This window comes from Nilaparvata lugens, chromosome 2 (genome assembly GCF_014356525.2).
Source record: "Nilaparvata lugens isolate BPH chromosome 2, ASM1435652v1, whole genome shotgun sequence".
Classification (NCBI taxonomy): domain Eukaryota; kingdom Metazoa; phylum Arthropoda; class Insecta; order Hemiptera; family Delphacidae; genus Nilaparvata; species Nilaparvata lugens.
Genome location: NC_052505.1, coordinates 97435881 through 97459833, shown reverse-complemented (window position 1 = coordinate 97459833; position 23953 = coordinate 97435881). Strand labels below are relative to the sequence as shown.

The following is a 23953-nucleotide window of genomic DNA, read 5'->3' as shown; positions in this document are numbered from 1 at the left end:
AGCTGTAAATAGTATATTTCGCACCTAGGGCCGAAAATGAGACTTTTCCGGCTCAAAATCGGTTTTCAAGTCCGAGGCCGTAGGCCGAGAAAAACATTTTTGCCCGTGATGCGAACGCTATTTTTCGCCACATATATGAGAATAAATTGTTTATTAAGCACTTCCGAAAGCAAAAGTGGAAGGTCATAGCTCTAGCAAATCTGAGGTAATCTGAATATCAGGAAATTGTCCAAGTATTTTTATTTTTTATTCTGATTTGTCTAAATAACCTAAAAGATTATGTTCAATTATGTGGGAGGTTGAGTTTATACTTTTTTATTCTTTCAATGACAATAAGATGATATTATTATAAATGTTTTAATTATTGAATAATAAACTCAAATCATGAAAAGTTTTTTGATCAGCTGTTTTAGCACACTTGAAATTTAGCGGCCGGAAAGAAACCTGTTCTGACGTCAGACGAGAGTCGTCTGCAAACAATGTCTTTCAGATCTACATAGGGACTGGAAAACTGCTTTCTGTGCAGTGTGGCGAAAAGGCGAAAACATAAAACCTGTTTCCTCACAAATATTTTTGCGTCCACACTGGCCACTAGCAAACATTGTTTGTCAAACATGATAAAATTTGTTCAAACTGTTTCAACCAACATGTTTGTCGAACATTTGGTCAGTGTAGACACGGCTTAAGAGATATATTTAGCTGTTTTCATCAAGTCTGTTTAATTAAAATTGGAGGTTTCAAAGATTACAATACAACAGTTCTTGAGCGAGTTCTTCAACCCAAGGGGTCACTAGTTATTTGGAATTGAAGACTTACTCTTGAAATTGACGAACTTTAGATTATCCCTTTGCAGCATGATGTGATCGGCAGTAACGCCGAACACCACGTCGGGCCGCCTGATGCCCACCCTCAGCTGGGCCAACTTCCTGGCACCCGTCTCGGCCGCTCCCCAGTTGCCGATGCTAACCATCATCTCCGTGTAGAAGAAGTAGAGCACCGCCTGCCTGCCTTCCAGCCAATCATCGCTCGCCTTTCCTTTGCCACTGACAGCCTGCTGCAGGTAGACCTGGGCATCTGCAACCAATCACACACCATTTAAATATTTAGTTAAAAAATCTGGTGTGGTACACTCACACAACTTTCCTTGCTCATTGAAATGTAAGCCTCATTCTTTAACGAGAATAATTTAGGGGAATAACACAATGGCAATTAGCGGCTACATATTTGCAACTACGATACTATTGTATTAGTATAAATACTATAGTGAGGTCCACGCTATAATGGCAGAGTTTGATTAACGATGGTATTGCTATCCTTGTCTATCACTCAACAAAGCGTATAGCGCTATCTCTTTCTCGCTTTGCTATGTTGCCAGATCGTCTTTTAACAATGTAGAATTATCAATTAACAAAATATTTCATCCTCATTATTAAATTATTGAAAAATATAATTTCTTGCTCAATAAAATATAATTTATTATTTTAAAGGAGAATGAACAGTTGAAATATTACATAAATAAACCTGTATCAGCTACTGTCTATAGAAGGCATTGACAAGACAGAGGATCGGCAACGGTTTTCTCCTATCTTTCTCCACTGCCATTATAACGTGGACCTCACTATAGTGGTCCTGCGTGTCATCTCGTAACTCTTCCCTATGACTTGTTCCATAATATTGTGGAAATGTGCGCCAGTTCTGAATTTATTGTTGTTCTTATCTATGAAACATACGGCTTCCACGATATACAAGCTCGGAAGATGGAGAATTTTCATCTATTCTAAGTACGGTCTGCAGCTTAACGTATGGATTCTTCGACAATCACTCATATCGCCAACTTCTGGATTAGGAATATGTCAATGTTACAAATTTGATTAGGGACTGTTTTGTCCGTAAAACAGGCTTATGCCACCTGTTGTACCGTCCCATATAAGAGTTATAATAATTTTACATGACTGAATAAACAATTCATATACTAGTAGTTCTGTGAACAGTAGACCTCACGCAGTTTTCTCATCCACAAGTATCTGATGTCACCTGTTCTAGTTGATTCAGTTGAATCACTATTCACAGTTAATTCACATAATTTACTCTTAAAAACTGTTATTTGTTTTCTCCACGATCAAAAATCTGGTGTGGTACACTCACACAACTTTCATTGCTCATATTTGAAACTACGATCAAACTTCTGTATATGTGTATATATAATTATTGTTTTCAGAGTACTTTTTCCTTAGTGTAAATTGTGAAATTCGATTATTTTTTTTAGTCGTAATTTTTTTAAAGTCGTCAAAACAGCTGTTCTACAGATGAAATATCTCGACTATGTGTTCTTTTTATGAACTGCGCTACCTACCTACCTCATGCACGAGAAGGAGGTTACTAAGTCCTTTTGTCAAGGATGGGGTGGACCCCCCATTAGTTTCCCAGAGAGGAGAATCATGCCAGTTGATAGAGCTGATAAAAAGCTATCCATTTAATAAATTTGAAGAAAATCGTTAGAGCCGTTTTCGAGAAAACCGAGAAAAACATGGTTTTTTAGTGATTATCCGCCATTTTTCTCAAAAATATTACGGAGCTCCTGCAACTTTCCCAGAAATAAGACTCATGTCAGTTGATAGGGCTTATAAATAGCTATCCATGGTATAAATTTGAAGAAAATCGTTAGATCCGTTTTCGAGAAAACCGTGAAAAACATGTTTTTTTTAGTGATTATCCGCCATTTTTCTCAAAAATATTACGGAGCTCCTGCAATTTTCCCAGAAATGAGACTCATGTCAATTGATAGGGCTTATAAATAGCTATCCATGGTATAAATTTGAAGAAAATCGTTAGAGCCGTTTTCGAGAAAACCGTGAAAAACATGGTTTTTTAGTAATTATCCGTCATTTTGGACTGAATTTTATTGAATTTCTTGTTGTCGGATCCTCGTCGTATAAGGAACTTAAGTTTAAAATTTCAAGTCAATCGGTTAATTAGGAATGGAGATATCGTGTTCACAGACATACACACACACACACACACCAATACCCAAAAACCATGTTTTTGGACTCAGGGGACCTTGAAACGTATAGAAAACTTCAAATAAGGGTACCTTAATTTTTTTTGGAAAGCAATACTTTCCTTACCTATGGTAATAGGGCAAGGAAAGTAAAAACTCACTTATGTTAATAAACTCAATTCACGTTTGAATTTGTATCCCATATGATGATTTATCCAGTTTCGTGTTTTCTTTCTATCTTTCCATCTGATAAAAATATTTCTCAACTACTTTAAAATTATTATTATTTCATTCAGGAATATTATAATTTCTTCGGCATTATTCAGTTCATTTAATCATTTTTTATATTATTTTTAATCACCTATTAAATTTGTTTTTAAAATGTAAGAATATCGATACTGAAGGGCACACATCATAGAAAATATTGAAACCCTACCGTATAGAAATAGACACGACCAGGCATATCTGTGTAATGCATTCAATGAATAATCCACTTGTCAGCTGATTGATTATGAATAATTCTATAGTCTGATTGATCCTATCTTCAAAGTAGATTATATATACTTAGATGTATAGTGATATCAGAGTATGGAGGAATTCCTTTTCTGTTCATATTATCCTTAAAATTCAAAATATCAAAAAACCTTATGTATACATCTACGCGCAGTTGAAAAAGGAATATTCCTGCCAAATCTCATCGAATTCTATGAACGCGTTTGGCCGTAATCGCGATACATACAGATAGACAGAAGCAACTGTTAGAAATTTGGCTTTGAACTCGACAAATGTATTTTTTCAACTTTGAGCGCTCATAAAAAGTTCAAACGTCAAACAAAGGAACAACAAGTTCAACTTTAAACCGACAGTTTAACGTGTCCATCCGATAACACTGGTCTGGTTAAAAACTTTTGGTAATGAGCGTGTTTGAACCCGGGATATCTGGGCTGCTATGCAAGCACTCTATTCACTAGACCACGGATCACTCCAAGGCAAGCGAAGGCGAGTGGCAAGCTGAGCATCGACAAATTTATCCCAACTTTTGCCAACCATTGCGTGCTTGTGGCAAGTGACTCGACAAGAGTGTGGAGCCGGTATTATGTCACATTCACTTTATCGCCCAATGCGTACAAATGCGCACCTAAGTGTAGAGGGTGGTTTGCGAGCGCTGGTCTTCACTGGTCTTCATTTGGCCTCTGCTCGACAAAATTCGGTGCGAGGCCAATGAAGGCCAGCTCTGGCAAACTACCCATCCACTCTCTGGCACTGGTCGTCATTTGTACACATTGGCCCAACGTGTGGATGCGACATTAAAAAATACATTTTTGGGGACTGAATTGTGATGACACTTTTTAAAAATGAATTGAATTAAAGGCTTTTTACTAACCATCATAGTACTTGATAGCCTGACTGAACTGGTGCCGTATGCAGTGAGCAGCAGCTTGAAGCAGTAGCACATCAAACGTCAGCTGTACGTATTTTGGAATGCTGCATAACAGACAAACGCAGTCTGCAGAGTGCAGAACAATCTGTGTCCATTCTTCCCCGCGAAGCTGCAGCGGAGAACTGTTCTGCGCAGGCGCAGTCGCCAACATTTCGTATCTGGATGGCGACAGCTGCGGGCTGCGGGCCCGTTGCTGCTTGGCTAAACACAGTACGTTGTCTCCTGCACGTTGTTCAGCTTTCCTATCTCCTGCGCCAATCACGTAGCGTTTCCTGTTCAGGCCTAGGATAGCAATCACGTTTGCCAACTTCATGTCACAGTCGTCTTTCTTGTGCACTGACACGTCAACAAATGCCAGCGAGATCAGCAGTTCGGCCAACCTAAAAACACAAAAAATGTTTCAAATCAATTTGTTACCAACAAAGAGATTGGCTCAAGTTTTATAACCTGATAACTCAAAAATTTCAAATCAATTTGTTACTATAAGCAAACGATGAAAATAAATGAAGTATATTTAAGAATATCACCGTGATAATACCCATCAATCACTGCTTTAAACTAATTGTATAATACAGCTACAATGAGACAATATCTGTTAAATATTTGTTTCCAGCTGTTCTTAGTGATAATTTGTGTGTATTTTTGGCTTCAAAATTTTATAAAATAACTTAATCAATTCAATGTGCAGTGATAATTAAGTGCAATATTTTACTTTCGTTTGGTGTTTTAATTCTTCTAAATTTAAAAGTTACATCTTATATTTATTTTTGGACGAAGATTGAGCTTGAACTATTCACAGTAGAAATATAACCTATTTTTATGGACATGTAACATTATAAAAATTTGGGAATGGAATAGTTTTGGGCTAAGCCTGTTGTTCCTACCCAATCATATTATTTTATATGATTTGTAATATTGTATCCACAAATAAATAAATAAATAAATAAATATCCATCGAACAGTGGAGGGGGTAAATAGTGCTGGAATTCGGCTTTAAAACTCATTGCCAGCACATCTAAGGCTCTTACTATACTTTTAGGGTGAGTTTAACCAAATTCACATTAACGCTTCGCTTAGTAATCTCCAGTTTACACTAACTGAGGACTTTAACGAAAGATTAAGAAATTTGATTTCACCAACAAAAACTAATGTTACCTTACGAAACGACAGATTACAGTGGATCAGGGTGGCAGTGAGCCGCCATGACACTTGTTTCACGTTGTAAGCATGTAAAACCTAACCTAGAAAATCCAACTAGATTCCGAAACCACAAGTTTTGTTTACCAAATTGAGTGGAGATTTAGCCTACAAATTTTAGTAATTAATAATAATTATATTAATAGAAAAAAATTACAAAAACATATAGAGGCCTACAGCTTTATGCCAAAACAAGCCTCATTGAAAATCAATTGTTTACACAAACTGTAACTAAATTAGTAAGAAAGAAAAAATATAGCAATAAAATAGTTTGGAACTAACATTATTGACCGAACGAAGTGAGGTCTAAGATTCAAGTCGACGGTTTTGCATTTCTCTTTATGTTTAATGTTTATAATATGTTGCGCATTTACAGCGAAACGCAGCATTAGATTTTCATGAAATTTGACAGGTATGTTCCTTTTTGAATTTCGCGTCGACGTAAGGTTTTTGAAATTTTGCATTTAAAGGATACCGTAATACAAAAGGAAAATAAGTTTCCTTCGAACTCCAATATTACCAAACAAATCAGACTGTAGGATTATTAATCATAAATCAACTGTCGAGTGGATTATAAATTGCATACCATGGCGCATGCAATTCAATATCTCAATGTAACTTGGTAAAAAATCAGCTGCAGTGTGGACTATTAATTGCATGCCTCATTGAATGCAATTTTTATGAACTATTGATTGCATGCAATTAATTACTAAAAAAAAATTGTATTTAAAAAAAAGATATTTTCTCGGGCCACTCCCGTGTTTCGGATGGACACGTTAAGCCGTCGGTCCCGGCTGCCTAAAAAGCAGTCGTTAGGTCATGTCAGAGGCCCTGAAATTGATCAGTTGCGACCTGAAAACTCTCACACCAGACCTGAGCCAGCCAGGTCACTCGATATTATTATTATTTATTATTATTACTAAAAAAAACTGGTGTGGCGCACTCACACAACTTTCCTTGCCGTTATGAAAATTGATCACCCGACGCTAGTGTTCACGCGCATTTCAAGTCTACTTATAAACAAAGATCTGAACCAGCTGGTGACAGGACAATAACGCTGGAGACATACGAGGTCTGCTATCTCTTCATAGTGAATCATTTAATAGAATCAACAGTTGCCAACAGTTTGCAATTGGATAATCACATTTTCTCGAATTTCGAGCCTATTTTCAATTTTAGGTGAAAATGTTACTGAACATTTTGCAGAACAATGGCAGAAAGACTTATCGATCTTTTAAAAAAGATAATTTCGACCCACTGAAGTTGAATGATTTCCTACAGGCAAAACTATATTTTAAAAAAGCAATTGAACTGGCGAAAAGTTCTTATACTGAAAAATAAAATGTCATAAATGTTAAGAATAGTAATGAATTTTGGCGTGTAGTCCGTTCCTGCAGACGTTCAAATGCATATCAAAATCCAATGGATTGCTAGAGTGGGGTTTTATTTTTCCGTGAAAAGTATAAGGTGCCATATTTATTTCTGCCCAAAATGATATTCGCAGATACTAGACATCCCTTCCTTGATAGACCAGTTACTGTAGAAGAGTTGGATTGCATTCTGAAAAATACAATAAAGGGTAAATCTCCAGGTCCCGAGGGTATTCCTTATGAATTTTTTGCCCGATAAATGGAAAGACTTCATCACCTACAGTTTTCAATAATCAATAATCTTTATTCTTGTCATCGAACATTACAAATGTTATAAACAAACGTCATGTGGAGATAAAACATAGCATTGCATATACTAACAATATATCGTACCGCTAACACATATATACATAACATTAAACATGTACACATATGTATACATATATACATATACAAATATAATATAAAACAGTCAGATGCTCACGTTATGACTTAGGTATTCGTCAATTGTATAAAAAGCCTGTTTTTGAGCCATTGTGCTACTGTAGATATGAACTTTTTTGTGGTAAATTTTTTATCCTTGTCGGTAATTATTGAATAATAAGTATTGTTGATACATATAGCTTTTGAATGTTTTTTGCAGTCTGATGTATGGGGTAATTAGGTTATTCCTATTTCTAGTTCTATGTCATGCTGATGGCTATGTCTTGTTGATAGAGTTAGTTTTTTTTTAACATGGACCAGGTTACAATAAATGTACATTGAAGGGAGAGTCATGATTCCAAGCTCGATAAAACTATTTTTACAGCTTTCAACACTCCTTAGACCAACAATGCAGCGAATTGCTTTTTTTTGCCAAATAAATGCCTTCTTCATATCACTTGAGTTACCCCAAAGACGGAGCCCATAATTGAGATGGGAATGAAACAAACCATAGTAAGTCAGAATAAGCACCTCCCTACTGACACAACATTTTAGTTTTCTTAGTAGGTACATAACTCTGGACAGTTTCTTACACAGATACTCTATGTGGCTACTCCAACTCAATTTACTGTCTAGGACAAAACCCAGCAGTTTAATCGGCTTCAGGTACTCCTGGTGCTCCCTGCTTAAATTATTTCTAAGCGTGAATAGAATGTTTTCTGTTTTACTATCATTGAGAGTCAAACAATTAGCAGCATACCACTCCCTACAGCGTTCAACCGAGGAGTCAAGCCTATCAAGTACAGCCTCTACACTAGTATTAGAATCAAGTATGGTAATGTCATCAGCATAGAGCACGGATAAAAATGGAACATTAACACTAAAATCATTCACAAAAGCTAATAATAGAAAGGGTCCAAGGACTGATCCTTGTGGAACACCTGCCAATACTTTTTTTGGTTCTGAACATTTATTATTTTGCCTATTCAGTCGAACTGTTTGTGTTCTGTCACTAAGGTAACTTCTGATCAATTTCAATCGTATATTAGATACAGAAACGGTTCCGAGATCATGGGCGTTCGTGAAAATGTTTCTATTACACAAGAAGGATATTTTATCGGATCCTAAAAATTATAGAACTATAGCAATTATAAACAGCATTTTGAAAATCTTTACTAAATTATTATGTAGTAGAATACTGACTCATTGGGCTGAATTCTGTGATATACTTGATGAGAGCCAGTTTGGGTTCAGAAAAAGTCAAAGTTTCTCAGACAACATTTTCGTAATGAACACTCTTATTAAGTACGGTATTATTTGATAAATAAAAGCAAAAGGTTTTCGCCTTTACGTGGACTATGAGTCCGCGTTCGACTCTGTTCCTCATATAGGGCTATGGAATAAGCTGGGATCTTTGGGTGTGAGCAGAGATATTTTAAGAGTCTTACAAGATTTATATTCGAAAGCTTGCTTTAGTATTGAGGTTCAGAAGAGGATCATTGTAAAGTACAATCACAACCCATACGGGTGACAAAGGGGGTTTTGCCGGGGGTTACTTTGAGTCCACTCTTATTTTCGTTGTACATATCGGATATGGAATAGTTTTTTAGACAGAGGGGATTGAGCAGCCTGCGTCTTGGAAGGGATCATGACATTTTGATGCTGCAATAATATGCAGACGATATCATCATTTTTGCATTCAGTATTCCGGATACGAGAAATAAAGTTCGAATTGTTCGAATTTAGCGAATCACTGGGGCTAAAGATAAACTATCATGAAACCTAAGTAATGCCTTTCCACAAGGGACGTCTTAGTAAAATGGGGAGTATTACATGTCAGGGAGGAAAAATTGATTTGTGCAAAGAATATAATTATCTGGGAGTAGTATTCCAGTCATCAGGTGGTTTCAAAAATATGTGTAATAGAGCGTTAAATAAATAATATAAAATAGTTTTTTCCTTGTTTCTTTCTCTCAATTTTCAATTTCTTTGTTAAGTGATAGTAATTTATTGATAGCGGATAAATTTTTGAGATTTTCCCGTATGCTCCCAAATTGTTGTAAATAAATAAACATAGTTGAAAAACGATATGGCAACGTTGCGGAACTAGAAAAGGATACCGCTATCTGCTTTGTTGAATGGTAGACAAGGATGCAACACCATTTCTGATAAAAATACTACTGTCATTATAACGTTAAGGTAATTATATGTGGAAATCCGGCTTGAGACTATGAAGGTTTCGAATATACCAGTAGTTCTGTGAGCAGTAGACCTCACGCAGTATTCTCATCCACAAGTACCTGATGTCAACTGTTTAAAATGTTAACCAAATCAGTTCACGTTTGAATTTGTATTCCATAATTTATTAATATTTACTAGCATGTAACCCGTGCTTCGCAAGGGTCTTTCTCTTAAACTTGACGTAATGAAATCTAGAAGAATTCAAAATAGGCCCATAAGAATCCTCGGTTGATTAAGAATTTATATGCTGCATTTTCAAGTATATCAGTATGCATTTCAAGTAAATCAGTATGACCACCTTTCAATTAAAAAAAGAAGTTGGATTCAAAATGGCGGAAAAAATTTGGGTGTGACGGAAAACCTGTTTTTATTATTCGAAAAGGATCCCCAATCATACCTATCTTCTAATTTCCCTTTTAAGAGAAATCTTCTGCTGCTTCCATACAAACTGGAAGCATGACAAATAATTGAAAACTCAACAAACTGAAAACTTGATGTAATCAAATCTTGAAGAATTTAAAATTGGTCTATAACCACCCTCGGTTAAGCAAGAATCTATATGCAAAATTTCAAGTTAATCAATCCAGTAGTTCTGACGTGATAATGCGTCAAACATAATTTCCCTATACTTTTACATCTGTATAGGCTACGTTTATAATCCAGTTCTTTCCTTTATTATAGTATAGAAGATGATACATGGATGGATGATCATTGTTATTTTACTAAAAGATAGAATAAGTTGAATAGTTTCTCTATCAGAGGGAGTTTTGACAACCCACAAAACTCATTTTTTATTTGAAGATATAACGAAAAGTTCCATATGACCTTATTTTTTTGCTCAGCTTGCCAAAATACCCCTCATTCCAATATTAAAATTTTCGACTGACTGTACAGTGAGTCAGTCATTCTATCAGAGCTCGAATAATTTTGAAATTTTAATTAGATAAAAATGAAAGAATATAATTTCTTTATGTAAATAACAACACCTTCATTCAAAGACATATTAACTGCATGCGTTTTCATATTGCCGATACAGCATTGATGAAACTGTAGACGTTTATTTAGCACTTTGTCTCAAAAATTGTTCTAGCTGAAAAATTAATAATCCATGCCACGTGTAGGCCTGAACATTGCATCAGGAAAACAAAGTTTCAAAACTATGTTTTTCAGGTAGAAAGCAAATATAGAAACAGATGTTCCTTTTTTAATTTCGACCATATTATTTGGTAATTTTTTAATGAAATCGAATATACCATTGATGAATTTTAAACAATAATTCTGAAAAATCTAGAAGGAAAATTAAAATTTGGGCTTCCAGGTGCACGAGATTGATATTTTTAGAATCTATGTGGAAAATTTGGAGATCTAAATCATTCCCGTTTTTCCGGTATGCAATCCACAAGTTGACATGTTTTGATGCGAACAAACGAACAAACACAACCCTACTCTCTCTTATTATATAGATGTTAATTTGAACAATGAATAGAATATATTTCTATTCCAGAATTTATATAATATTCATCCAGTTCCGTGATAACCTTTCCATCTAATGAAAATTAATTTTTTTTCAATCAAAAATATTATAATTTTTTCAGCATTAGGCCTATTTAGTTCATTTGATTATTTTTAATCGCCTATTAAATTAGTTTTTTTCGAATGTGAGAATATTGATACTTATGGACACGCATAATAATACCATGACTGCAAAACAAAATATTGAAACCAAAGACCTGCTGCGATTAGACCAAATTTATTAACAGAATGCTAATAACTCGATCCTTATAGATTATATTAGATTGAACATAACTTATTATGCACATGACGAACATGTGTGTTTGTCAACTTGCGTTCAATCTAATAGAATCTATAAGGATTAAGTTATTAACATTTTGTTAATAACTTTGGTGTAAACCCAGCTTAAAGATGCATACCTCTTCAAAGTCTTTGATTGAAACTACAGTCCTTATACAAATACAGTAATAGACTGGCTTCTCCACACATCTGTGTAATCACTTGTCAGCTGATTTATGATGAATAATAATTCTATAGTCTGATTTTTACTCTAATATTGGCGTATGAAGGAGGCTCCTTTTTCCTTTTATATTATCCTTGAAATGCAAAATTTGCAAAAACCTTGTATATACGTCGACGCGCAATTTAAAAAGGAACATACCTGTCAAATTTCATGAAAATCTATTACCGCGTTTCGCCGTAAATGCGCAACATAAAAACATTTAAACATTAAGAGAAATGCCAAACCGTCGACTTGAATCTTAGACCTCACTTCGTTCGGTCAATTATTTCATGAAATAATAGGTTCAGTAGGAGCCTATTATTATACGAACCTCCTTCATAGGCCAATATTAGAGTAAAAATTAGACTATAGAATTATTCATCATAAATCAGCTGACAAGTGATTACACAGATGTGTGAAGAAGCCAGTCTATTACTGTATTTGTATAAGGACTATAGTTTCAATCAAAGACTTTGAAGAGGTATGCATCTTTAATAATAGGTTCGATGAACCTACCTGAGAGGTACAGCCAGCTTTTGGACGACAGTGGATTGCTCAGTGAGATAGTAGTAGGTTAGGCGTGGCATCATCATATAGCTCGAATAGCGCTTCAAGCTCATCATTGTATCCACAAACGTCTCCTGCAGGATACAATGGTCCATGTAACCACCTGTAAACCATAAATAAATATTATTTAATCACATTGTTTCGTTTTTCGATCAATCAATAACTGGAAATGCTAACATTCGATAGGTAATTAGTATACGAATGTTTCTATTCCTTTCAAGCACACATAGAGTGAGTGATATGTATGGGAACCCTTCAATAAATTGAAGACTGTTTTAGATAAAATACTGTAACTTTCAGGATGAGTTATTAGTCAAATACTCTACCCTTTTGACGTACAACTGAACTTCAACCCCCTCATAAGGGGGTGACTTAGGGGTTGTAATTCGAATATTTTAAATATAAACACTCATTGTGTGGTACATCATTTTAAAGGCCTTTTTAAAACAAGAAATATGAAATAAAGAAAAATGTTCTCTGATACTTGTATACGAAATGGCGGCTGATTGAACTATATCAATCATTTCTTTAAAAACTAAAACTTCAATCAGCCGCCATATAGGCTACAAGTATCATAGAACATTTTTATTGATTTCATCTTCCTTGTCTTGAAAAGGCCTTTAAAATGATGTAACACACAATAGGTGTTTACATTTGAAATATTCGAGTTACAACCCCTAGATCACACCCTTATGAGGGGGCGTGGCGTCAAGGAGCGTCGTGAACAATATCATGTTAAGTAATGAGCTAAAACACACTACAAGCGTCTACTCGCAAAGCGGAACGGAGCGTGGCGTGGCGTCAAACTTTGGAACAATCTGGTTTGTTTTTTGGAGTGTCTACGAGCGGAGCGGCAAAGCGTCAAAGTGCGAGTGCCCTACTAATGTACATACTAAAGTGCGAGATAAATTACTTTTAACATGAAGAGGAGAAACCCATTTCTCCCTCCACAGTTTGTAGCGTGGACACAGACGGACATCCTGCGCACAATTGGATGCGCCGTGTCATTTTGCTTCATGTTCTTGTGATGAAAACATCTCTGTAACATACACATTCCAATATACCTGCTGACCAGTACACTACTTGCAACATTGCCAGCAATAGATGGAGGGGAGTGTTGGTGCGTCGCGTTACAAAGCTCTCACTCAGACACAAAAGAAGGAGAATGCTGCTAAGTAGTGGGAGTGATTAGTGGAGGATAGAGCATCGGACCTCTCCGTCTTCGAGAAAGAGCCGTGTTAAAAGTAATTTATCTCGCACTTTAGTGGTCTACTCTTGTACATAATAATGCACTTGTTCCACTACATTTTCTAAGACCATCTAGTACACTAGTATATTAAACTTAATGTTTGCCCAAATTCCCCTGTAATGAGTATTATTTGATTATTCAAAATAGATCGTTCATCCATTGCACTTTGAAATCAAAAGTTAGGCTATTCTAATCCATTTCATTCAAATTTCTATGAAATATGGTTACCTTAGTGTTATTTATTTACAATAAAAATGACACTTATGTAATAACATTGGTAGATAGAATAATAAGGTAGAATAGAATAGAATAGAATAGAATAGAATATTTTTATTTGTCCAAGAACAATTACACGATTGCATGAGACATTGTCAAGATAGTTATAATACATTACAATTACATCTTAATATATTTATATACAATATAAGTCATAATAACATCAAAGTATACATTTTTTAAAAGTCATAATACATTCAAATATTCACTTCTCATAGTACTCTTTCAAGCTGTAAAAGGGATTTTTGACTAGAAAATTGTAAAGTGCATCTTTAAACTTCAAAAACGGGAAATTTTTTATTTCTTGAGGAAGGTGATTGAAGAGTCTCAAACCTACATTTACATGGCTTCTTAAGGTCTTTGATAACCGTACTTGTGGTATATGCAAATTTGCATAGCTTCTTGTATGGTGTGTGTGGATGTTTTTGTTGCTGGTTAGATTTGTTTCCTCAGATTTGACATGTAGTAGCAGGGTGTATATGTACAAACAAATAACTGTCATTACTCTACTTTTAATAAAAAGTGGCTTACAGTGGGCTCTTATCTCTGAATTGGTTATAATTCTAATTGCTTTCTTTTGTAATAACAAAACTTCGGATACTCTTGCACAATTTCCCCATAGAATAATACCATAATTCAATATAGAATGAAATAGAGCATAATAGATGCTTATAAAATAACTTTCAGGTACATGGTATTTCAAAGTCTTTAACAAATAAATAACCTTTGAAAGCTTACTACATACTGAATCTATGTGGTCACTCCATGTCAAATGATTGTCAATCTGAACCCCCAGTAATTTAATTTTTCTCACATATTTTTCTGGGAACTTGGATCTGGTATTCAATGAATAAATGGCCTCTTGTGTTTTTGACTCATTGATGACAAAACTATTAGCTTTGAACCATATGACAGCTTGATTTAAGGTTTCATTGGCAATCCTGTTTAGAGTTTGTAAGTCTCTGTCAACAGAAAGAAAAGTTGTATCATCTGCGAACATGATTGTTTTTGAAGACGTTATACTATTAGGAAGATCATTGACCATCACTAGAAACAACAGTGGCCCCAGTACTGAACCCTGAGGCACACCAAACTTGACATAGGAAGCAGATGATTTGTTTCCATTCACATCAACTATTTGCGATCTGTTATCCAGATATGACTTGAAAAAATTGAGACACTCTCCACGTATTCCCAAGTGATTTAATTTTTGAAATAGAATTGAGTGATCTACACAGTCGAACGCTTTACTTAAATCGCATGCTGTAATTTGAGCCACACACTTATCCTCAAAAGCCTGTATTATATCATCGATAATAGTTAAAACTGCTCCTGTAGTATTTTTGCCTACTCTATAGCCGAACTGGGAACTACTTATCAAATTGAGACTGTCAAAGTAGGTACAGATTTGGGTCTTCACAATTTGTTCAAAAATTTTGCCAAAAATTGGAACTATTGAGATTGGACGATAGCATTTAGGTAATAACCTATCCCCACTTTTTTTGAACAATGGTACCAGTCTTGAGATTTTCAACTTTGTTGGAAAAACTCCCTGTCTCAGGCACATATTGATGCAATAAGTAATTGGTACAACAATAGACTCACACACACACTTCAAAACCTGGTTGGAAATGTCAAATATGTCTTTGCTCTTTGAATTTTTCATATTTTTTATAACTTTGTAAACGTCCGCACAAGAAACATCCCTCCATTTGAAATTGTTGTGTGGAGAAGGCAGGCGCTCCATGAAGTCCTTAGCTGTCAACTGAGGTCGCTCAATGCTGTCTCTTGCATCCTGGACTGATGAGAGGTAGTAGTTGTTGAACTCCTCTGGTGGAATCTCGATGCTTTGTGACTTGAAACCTCCATTCCTCACTTTGTTAACAAGGGTCCATGCAGCTTTTGACTTGTTGTCAGATTTTTCAATGTAGCCAGCATTATGATTGAGCTTTGCCTTATTCAGTTCATCCTTATAGATTTTTTTACTTTTTTTGTATGCCAATTGTGATTCATTGCTTTTATTTAGTAGGAAAATAGTTCTGAAAGCCATCATAGTATTCTTCAATTCAGCCAATTCTGTGGTGTACCAATTTGATTTTTTTCCAGTTTTCCGTGTCTTCTTACTTTCTTTTATAGGTATACTTGGGCATATTTCGTTGAATATTTTGTAGAAGACTTCAAAGAAATGATCAAAAGCAGATTGGGCCTCCTTTATACCCTCAAATATTTTCCTCCAATCCACTAACATCAATCTATTCTTCAACCTATCAAGCCTTTTTAGTGATACATTTCTTGCAAACTTTTTCAATGAAGGCACCTTATCATTCATTGAATTATTTGAAAATGTCAAGTGGATACCAGAGTGGTCTGAAAAATTGAAATTCAGTATTTTCAAATGAATGTCTTGTTTGTCGACTGTGGTGATGACATTATCCAGACATGCTTTCTCTCGTGTAGGCAACATATTCAAGTAATCCATGTTAAATTCGCTTAGGAGGTTTTTGAACTTCTGCACACTGGATTGTTCTGTTGCTACATCAAAATGAGCATTGTAGTCCCCGCCAATAAATATTTCTTTCTTAAACTTGAATAGGTAGAAAAGGAGATGCTCCAACTTTTCCATAAAAAGAATAGGGTCTCCTGATGGTGATCTGTATATGCTCACTAAGATCACTTTGTACTCCTTCAGGTGAACAGCTGCTGCTTCAAATGTAAGTTCCTCGCATATCCAAGCTAAGTCAATCTCTTCATAGTTTAAATTATGTTTCAAGTACACCGCTACTCCTCCTCTTGAGTGATCTTTTCTGCAGTAACTTGAGGCCAGGACGTAGTTATCAATCACCTCATATCTCAAAGCATCATTCCGCTTCCAGTGCTCACTAAAACACATTACACTAAAATCGTGCTGATCAGCCAAGTGGGAAAGAATGTTCAATTTTCCTGAGATTCCTTGTAAATTCAAAAAAAGAACTCTTTGCTGGTAGTCAGCATTCTCATCCAGAGCTGCATTAGTTTGTAACGGGCTACTAGAATCTGGCTCTGATAGCGATACATTATTACCTATCACTTCACGTCTAAAAAATGTTTCCCATGTAAAGGAATAGCCTGCTCAGAAACACAGTTCTTTTGTACTCCTGATGAAAAACTGTCTACAAAGTTTATTATCTTCTGTGAAATTATTTTTTTCCCAATATAGTTAAGATGGAGCCCATGAGTTGTATGAAACCGTCTGCCTACATTACTCACATCCAGGAATTGACAATTATTGAAATATTTACACAGTTTAGCAATCTCCGTATTAACCCTCTTTACCTCTTGATTGATGCATGACCAATCTGCCAAGTCGTGACGATGGGGTACAGAACAAACGATGACTTTCGATTGTCGAAGTTCTTGTAGTTTTTTCCGCAAATTTATCAAAAAATCCTTCGTTTCATTCCTACCAACATCGTTTGTTCCACCCAGCAACACTACACAGTCGTCTGATCGAATATCAGCACAATTGTCTGGTCCTACATACTCAAATTTAGCTCCAGATTTGATGGTCGAAACAACTGAATAGTCACTAATCTTACTGATAATATTGTTCAAATTTCGTCCATGACTGTCTGCAAATAAATGGATTCCTCCAATAACTGGAATTAAAGTTCTAATTATTAGTGAGTGACTCGTTTTTCCAAATCAGGCTTCACTCGAATCTCGTCAAAATATAATCAAAGGTTGAAGTTGACATTCGCATGTAGTAGGCTACTCAAAAAATCGGGACTCATGCTTTCTTAACACATTAAACAGATGGTGATATTCACCAAATAGTCTACGTTTCAAGTTAATTTCATTAACCCACTCTGTCCTAGCAAGCTTAGATAAAATACAATGCTTCGAGTAATTGTTTTCACAAAGTAATGTCCGTGCAAACTTGGACAACGCCATATTCTAGGCCATTGACGCTTGACGCTCAGACGCTTCCTGTGTGTTTCATGAACGCTCTGACCACGCCACGCCACGCTCCGCTCTAGAACGCCATGCAACGCTCCGCTCCGCTTTCAGTGTGGTTGTACCCTTAGACGTAAGCTTCAGGAGTGGCTGGTTGGACATGCCTTCTATGTTATTACTGAGTTCCTAGCTTTAAATGATGGTTCAATTTATTTCTACGTTAAATGTATTTGGTATTTTTATTATTGTAAAGTCCTGTTATGTATTGTTTACATTATTTATGTTATATGTTGTATGTGTAATGAAAATAATGACAATAAAATATTATTATAATTATTATTTGTTAATTAATCATAATTCGAGATTGATGAAAAACCATCTGCCAACGTTGCGGAGGTAGAAAAGGATAGCGCTATCTGCTTTGACGAATGATAGACAAGGATGGCAACACCGATGTTAATAAAATTCTGCCATTATAACGTGGAGCTCACTATAGGTAATTTGTCAAGCTAATACAGTATATCAGTCAATGAAAAAGGGTTTAAAATTCTATTTCAAAAATTTGAATTAATATCCAACAATTTATCATTTTAATATTTTTCACCCCACTTGGATGTAATGAGCTGGTTTTCATGCGTCATATGGAGGCCGAAAATGATTGTTTTCTGACCAGGCCGGTAAAAGTTTTACGGCCCTAGGGCTGTAAAATAACCTTGAAGTCAGCTGATTCTGATTTGATGTGAACGTGTTTACAAAATGGTTTATGAAATGGAATCAGTTTATGCTTGTAGAATTGAATAAGTATTCTGCAATAAGATACTATCATTTTATTTGGATGAATAAAATACAGATAAGATATATATCATAAACTATTCAAATTCGATTTTCAGAGTAGGATAGAACTTCTAACCTAAACTTCCGAAGTCAACGACAACAAGCATTGTTGACGTTGACATTCAGATTGGCCAAATTTGAAGTGTGCTAAGACAGCTGATCAAAAAACTTTTCATTATTTGTGTTTATTATTCAAGAATCAAAACATTTATAATAATATCATCTTATTGTCATTTGGAAGAATAAAATGTATAAACTCAACCTCTTACATAATTGAACATAATCTTTTAGGTTATTTAGACAAATCAGAATAGAAAATAAAAATACTTGGACAATTTCCTGATATTCAGATTACCTCAGATTTGCTAGAGCTATGACCTTCCTGTTTTGCTTTTGGAAGTGCCTAATAAACAATTATTCTCATATTTATATTGTTTATTTTTTCTGTGTGGCGAAAAATAACGTTCTCACCATGGGCAAAAATGTTTTTCCGGCTCTCAATCTTCTCTAGTCCTCGGCCTACAGCCTCAGACTTGAAAACCGATTTCGAGCCGGAGAAGACTCATTTTCGGCCCTAGGTGCGAAATATACTATTACAATTACTGTAATAGATTCAACATTATTAATCATCCATATATAGAGTGAGGTTTGAAAAATTACTGTGTTATAAAATCCATTCTTTTCCAGTAACTTATTAATTAAAACTTTGAACAACAGTGAAACTATTGTGCATAGAAGAGTTCCATATAAATTGACTGATGAACTATAAACACTTTTTCAAACTCACATTATATAAACAAGTGAATTAATCGCCCTATGGACCTCTAGGCTCCAGGTCATCAAATTGTAATACATATTGTTATCAATAATAGAATTAAATATAAACAAAAAACTTACACCAGTCATCAGATTTGATCATATAGAGAAGATGTCTGGAAGCTTTTGTGTAAGCATTGCTGGACGAGCTGGGAATTCCCTTCCACAGAGCCGAAGACTCTGGGATGAACAGCACTTCACCCACAGTGAGCAGGTAGTTGGTCCGCACTTTATCATCCCAGAATTTTGTTCCAACCTTTTTCAAATGCTCGACTGCTTCTGCGATCTGAGGAAACAAAATAAAATGTAAAAAGGTTACATTAAATAGTTTTGACACTTGAAAATAGATTTAGTACTGAAACATGTCTTGTCAGTAAAAATGATACAATATGTTTCTATTTCACAGAAAAAAAATGAATGAATGAATTTATTTGCCAAAAACAAAATACAAAAAAGCTTTACAAAAAATAAATATAATTATATGCTACTGCACTTAAATCAAGATATATACATTTATTTAATTAGATATAATAACGAAATGATATCCTTTACCTTACAAACAATAGTTTTAGAATGAAGATTCAATTTATGATCACATGCATAAGTACAGTAGGTGAGGCAAAAACACCGGCAAAAGGAAGATTCCTTGTGCGCCAATGTGAGTCGTAAATCAGCTTAATCAGGGATGTAATATATAAACTAGCGTATGAAGTGTTCGAAAATATAATTTATAATATGAAGTATATAAAAGTCAACGATTGGAAATAATTCAAGTTTAGCCATGCCTCTATAGCTCTTTTTCTGTGTTTATTATTTCGGAAATTATTAAGTGGAAATTCACTTTCTAGTATATTTATGAATTTACTGCTAATGTAGTAAAGTTGCCTTCTAAGAAGAGCTGAGTTGGTGTTATATATTTCATATTTTCTTATTGTATTAGGTCTAAAATTATAATTTATGTCATCGGCTAGAGGGAAATTATGCTCGTATTTGAAACTGTAATTTGTTATGCAACTAAGATATAACTGTCGTATAGTTTTAACATCAAATTCACTGAACAAAATCTCACTATCATAAGTTCTAGGTTTCTTTAAAATTGTCTTTATGATGAATTTTTGTATTAGAAAAAGGTTTTTAATATGGGTATCGAAATACATTGTAGATAGCCATTTCATTGTCTTTTTTCTTCAGGGCTACTTCTAATATAAATAAAAATATGAATATCAGTACCCTTTTAAATTATTCTGTCACGAAATAATTTAAAGGGGTACTGAGATTTATATTTCTATTTATTGTAGATAGTACTCATTTATAAAACTAAGGACATAATGAAACCAATTATAACTAAGTGTAGACAAAGAGAAAAGATGGCATGAGAAGATATGCCATGGTAAAGGGAGTTTATGTTCCAAATTTCACTGTTAACTGAAGCCGATAATCCTATAGTGAGACCCACGTTATAATGGCAGTGGATAGAGATGGAAAAACAGCTTTGCCTATTATCTGCCTTAATTAATTATATTTATACATCGTCAAAAACATATTTGGCTTCGTTGTGGAGCTAGAAAAGGATAGTACTACCTGCTTTGTCGAACGATAGACAAGGATAGCAACATCAAAGTTTATCAAATACTGTCATTATAACATGGACCTCACTATAGCAGTTGTTTTTGGTGAAGCTATGAGACGCTTGTAGCCTCTCATACTGTGCCGTTCTTACACTCTCACCCCAGCAACACAGTAATTATGGACAGTAGTCGTCAGTAATCGGCTTCAGTTAACAAAAAGTGAAAAAGAAAAAGGTACCAAGTTCCGGTTCCAAGAACATTTGGGTCCACGTTATAATGGCAGTGGTAAACAATAGGAGAGCAGCATTGCCGATTATCAACCTTGCCTGCGCCTGCTAAAGAATATAGTTGATACTGGTATATCTGATGGGATATTAACTGTTCATTCCTATTAAAAAGAATTATATTTTATTCGCTAAAAATCAATGATTAAATAAACAATTTCTATAAATTGAGATGAAATATTTTGTTGATTATTTATATACCTACATTTTTATAACCGATCTAACAACATTGTGGAGGTAGAAAGGGATGGCGCTATCTGCTTTGTCGAATCATAGACAAGGATAGCAACACCAGTGTTAATACTGCCATTATAACGTGGACCTCACTGTAGTGGTTCATTATTTATGAATATTGATAAGGCAGGTTGCAGACGAAACACTATCGCATGTGGGATGTGGGAGCGTTTATTTCCTCCTGTAGTGCCACAAACGCAGCGCATACGGAATGCATTGGCAGGCATGGCAGTGGCACTGATACTTCCACATGAAGTTGCGTGCTGTGGTAGCGATTATTTTCCTTGCGATTGTGGTACCACTGGTTTGAGCACCACGCTTCCCTTAGCTTCTGTACCATAATCGCAGTTGCTGTGACTTTGAAAATACCCGAGTATGACTAGTAGTTCTGTGAACAGTAGACCTCACGCAGTATTCTCATCCACAAGTACCCGATTGAAACTATAGACCCTATGGAAATACAGCAATAGACTGTCTTCTCCACACATCTGTGTAATCACTTGTCAGCTGATTTATGTTGAATAACTCTATAGTCTGATTTTTACTCTAATATTGGCGTATGAAGGAGGCTCCTTTTTCCTTTTATATTATCCTTGAAATGCAAAATTTCCAAAAACCTTGTATATACGTCGACGCGCAATTAAAAAAGGAACATACCTGTCAAATTTCATGAAAATCTATTACCGCGTTTCGCCGTAAATGCGCAGCATATTAACATTTAAACATTAAGAGAAATGCCAAACCGTCGACTTGAATCTTAGACCTCACTTCGCTCGGTCAATAAAAACACCTGAATATGATACAATCATCTAAGAACTGTTGTACTAATGCCATAGTCACCTCTAATACAAGGCCCCGGCCTACGATATATTGCAACGTCGCAGTTAGGCCTAGAATCTAATACATGATTGGTGAAAAAGATTTTTCGCCCCACTTGGATGTAATGAGCTGGATTACGTGCGTCATATGGAGGCCGAAAATGATTGTTTTCTGACCAGGCCGGTAAAAGTTTTACGGCCCTAGGGCTGTAAAATAACCTTGAAGTCAGCTGATTCTGATTTGATGTGAACGTGTTTACAAAATGGTTTATGAAACGGAATCAGTTTATGCTTCTAGAATTGAATAAGTATTCTGCAATAAGATACTATCATTTTATTTGGATGAATAAAATACAGATAAGATATATATTATAAACTATTCAAATTCGATTTTCAGAGTAGGATAGAACTTCTAACCTAAACTTCCGAAGTCAACGACAACAAGCATTGTTGACGTTGACATTCAGATTGGCCAAATTTCAAGTGTGCTAAAACAGCTGATCAAAAACTTTTCATTATTTGTGTTTATATTCAAGAATCAAAACATTTATAATAATATCATCTTATTGTCATTTGGAAGAATAAAAAGTATAAACTCAACCTCTTACATAATTGAACATAATCTTTTAGGTTATTTATACAAATCAGAATAACAAATAAAAATACTTGGACAATTCCTGATATTCAGATTACCTCAGATTTGTCGAATGATAGACAAGGGTAGCATTAACACCAGTGTTAATACTGCCATTATAACGTGGACCTCATTGTAGTGGTTCATTATTTATGAATATTGATAAGGCGGGTTGCAGACGAACCACTATGCATGTGGGATGTGGGAGCGTTTATTTCCTCCTGTAGTGCCACAAACGCAGCGCATACGGAATGCATTGGCAGGCATGGCAGTGACACTGATACTTCCACATGGCGTTGCGTGCTGTGGTAACGATTATTTTCCTTGCGATTGTGGTACCACTGGTTTGAGCACTAAGCTTCCCCTAGCTTCTGTACCACAATCGCAGTCGCTGTGACTTTGAAAATGCCCGAGTATGACTAGTAGTTCTGTGAACAGTAGACCTCACGCAGTATTCTCATCCACAAGTACCCGATTAAACCTATAGACCTTATGGAAATACAGCAATAGACTGGCTTCTCCACACATCTGTGTATGTAATCACTTGTCAGCTGATTTATGATGAATAATTCTATAGTCTGATTTTTACTCTAATATTGGCGTATGAAGGAGGCTCCTTTTTCCTTTTATATTATCCTTGAAATGCAAAATTTCCAAAAACCTTGTATATACGTCGACGCGCAATAAAAAAGGAACATACCTGTCAAATTTCATGAAAATCTATTACCGCGTTTCGCCGTAAATGCGCAACATATAAACATTTAAATATTAAGAGAAATGCCAAACAGTCGACTTGAATCTTAGACCTCACTTCGCTCGGTCAATAAAAACACCTGAATAATGATACAAACATCTAAAAACTGTTATACTAATGCCATAGTCAACTCTAATACAAGGCCCCGGCCTACGATATTGCAACGTCGCAGTTAGGCCTAGAATCTAATACATGATTGGTGAAAAAGATTTTTAAAAATACCAGCTGATCTTTTTCACCAATCATGTATTATATTCTAAACCTACGCTGCGACGTTACAACATCGTAGGCCGGGGCCTTGT

At 35.3% G+C, this 23953-nt stretch overlaps 1 protein-coding gene across 1 annotated transcript in view; it reads right to left on the bottom strand.

Moving 5' to 3' along the window:
- Positions 1-775: 775 nt before the first annotated feature.
- The window catches only part of LOC111046793, a 44798-nt gene continuing 21620 nt past the window's right edge, over positions 776-23953 (bottom strand). The window contains exons 6-9 of the mRNA XM_039422221.1: positions 19441-19645; positions 12201-12354; positions 4383-4819; positions 776-1074 (exon numbers count right to left, since the gene is read on the bottom strand). Coding sequence (XP_039278155.1) covers positions 791-1074; positions 4383-4819; positions 12201-12354; positions 19441-19645 — 1080 coding nt within the window. The 3' untranslated portion in view covers positions 776-790. The remainder of the gene's footprint in view (positions 1075-4382; positions 4820-12200; positions 12355-19440; positions 19646-23953) is intronic.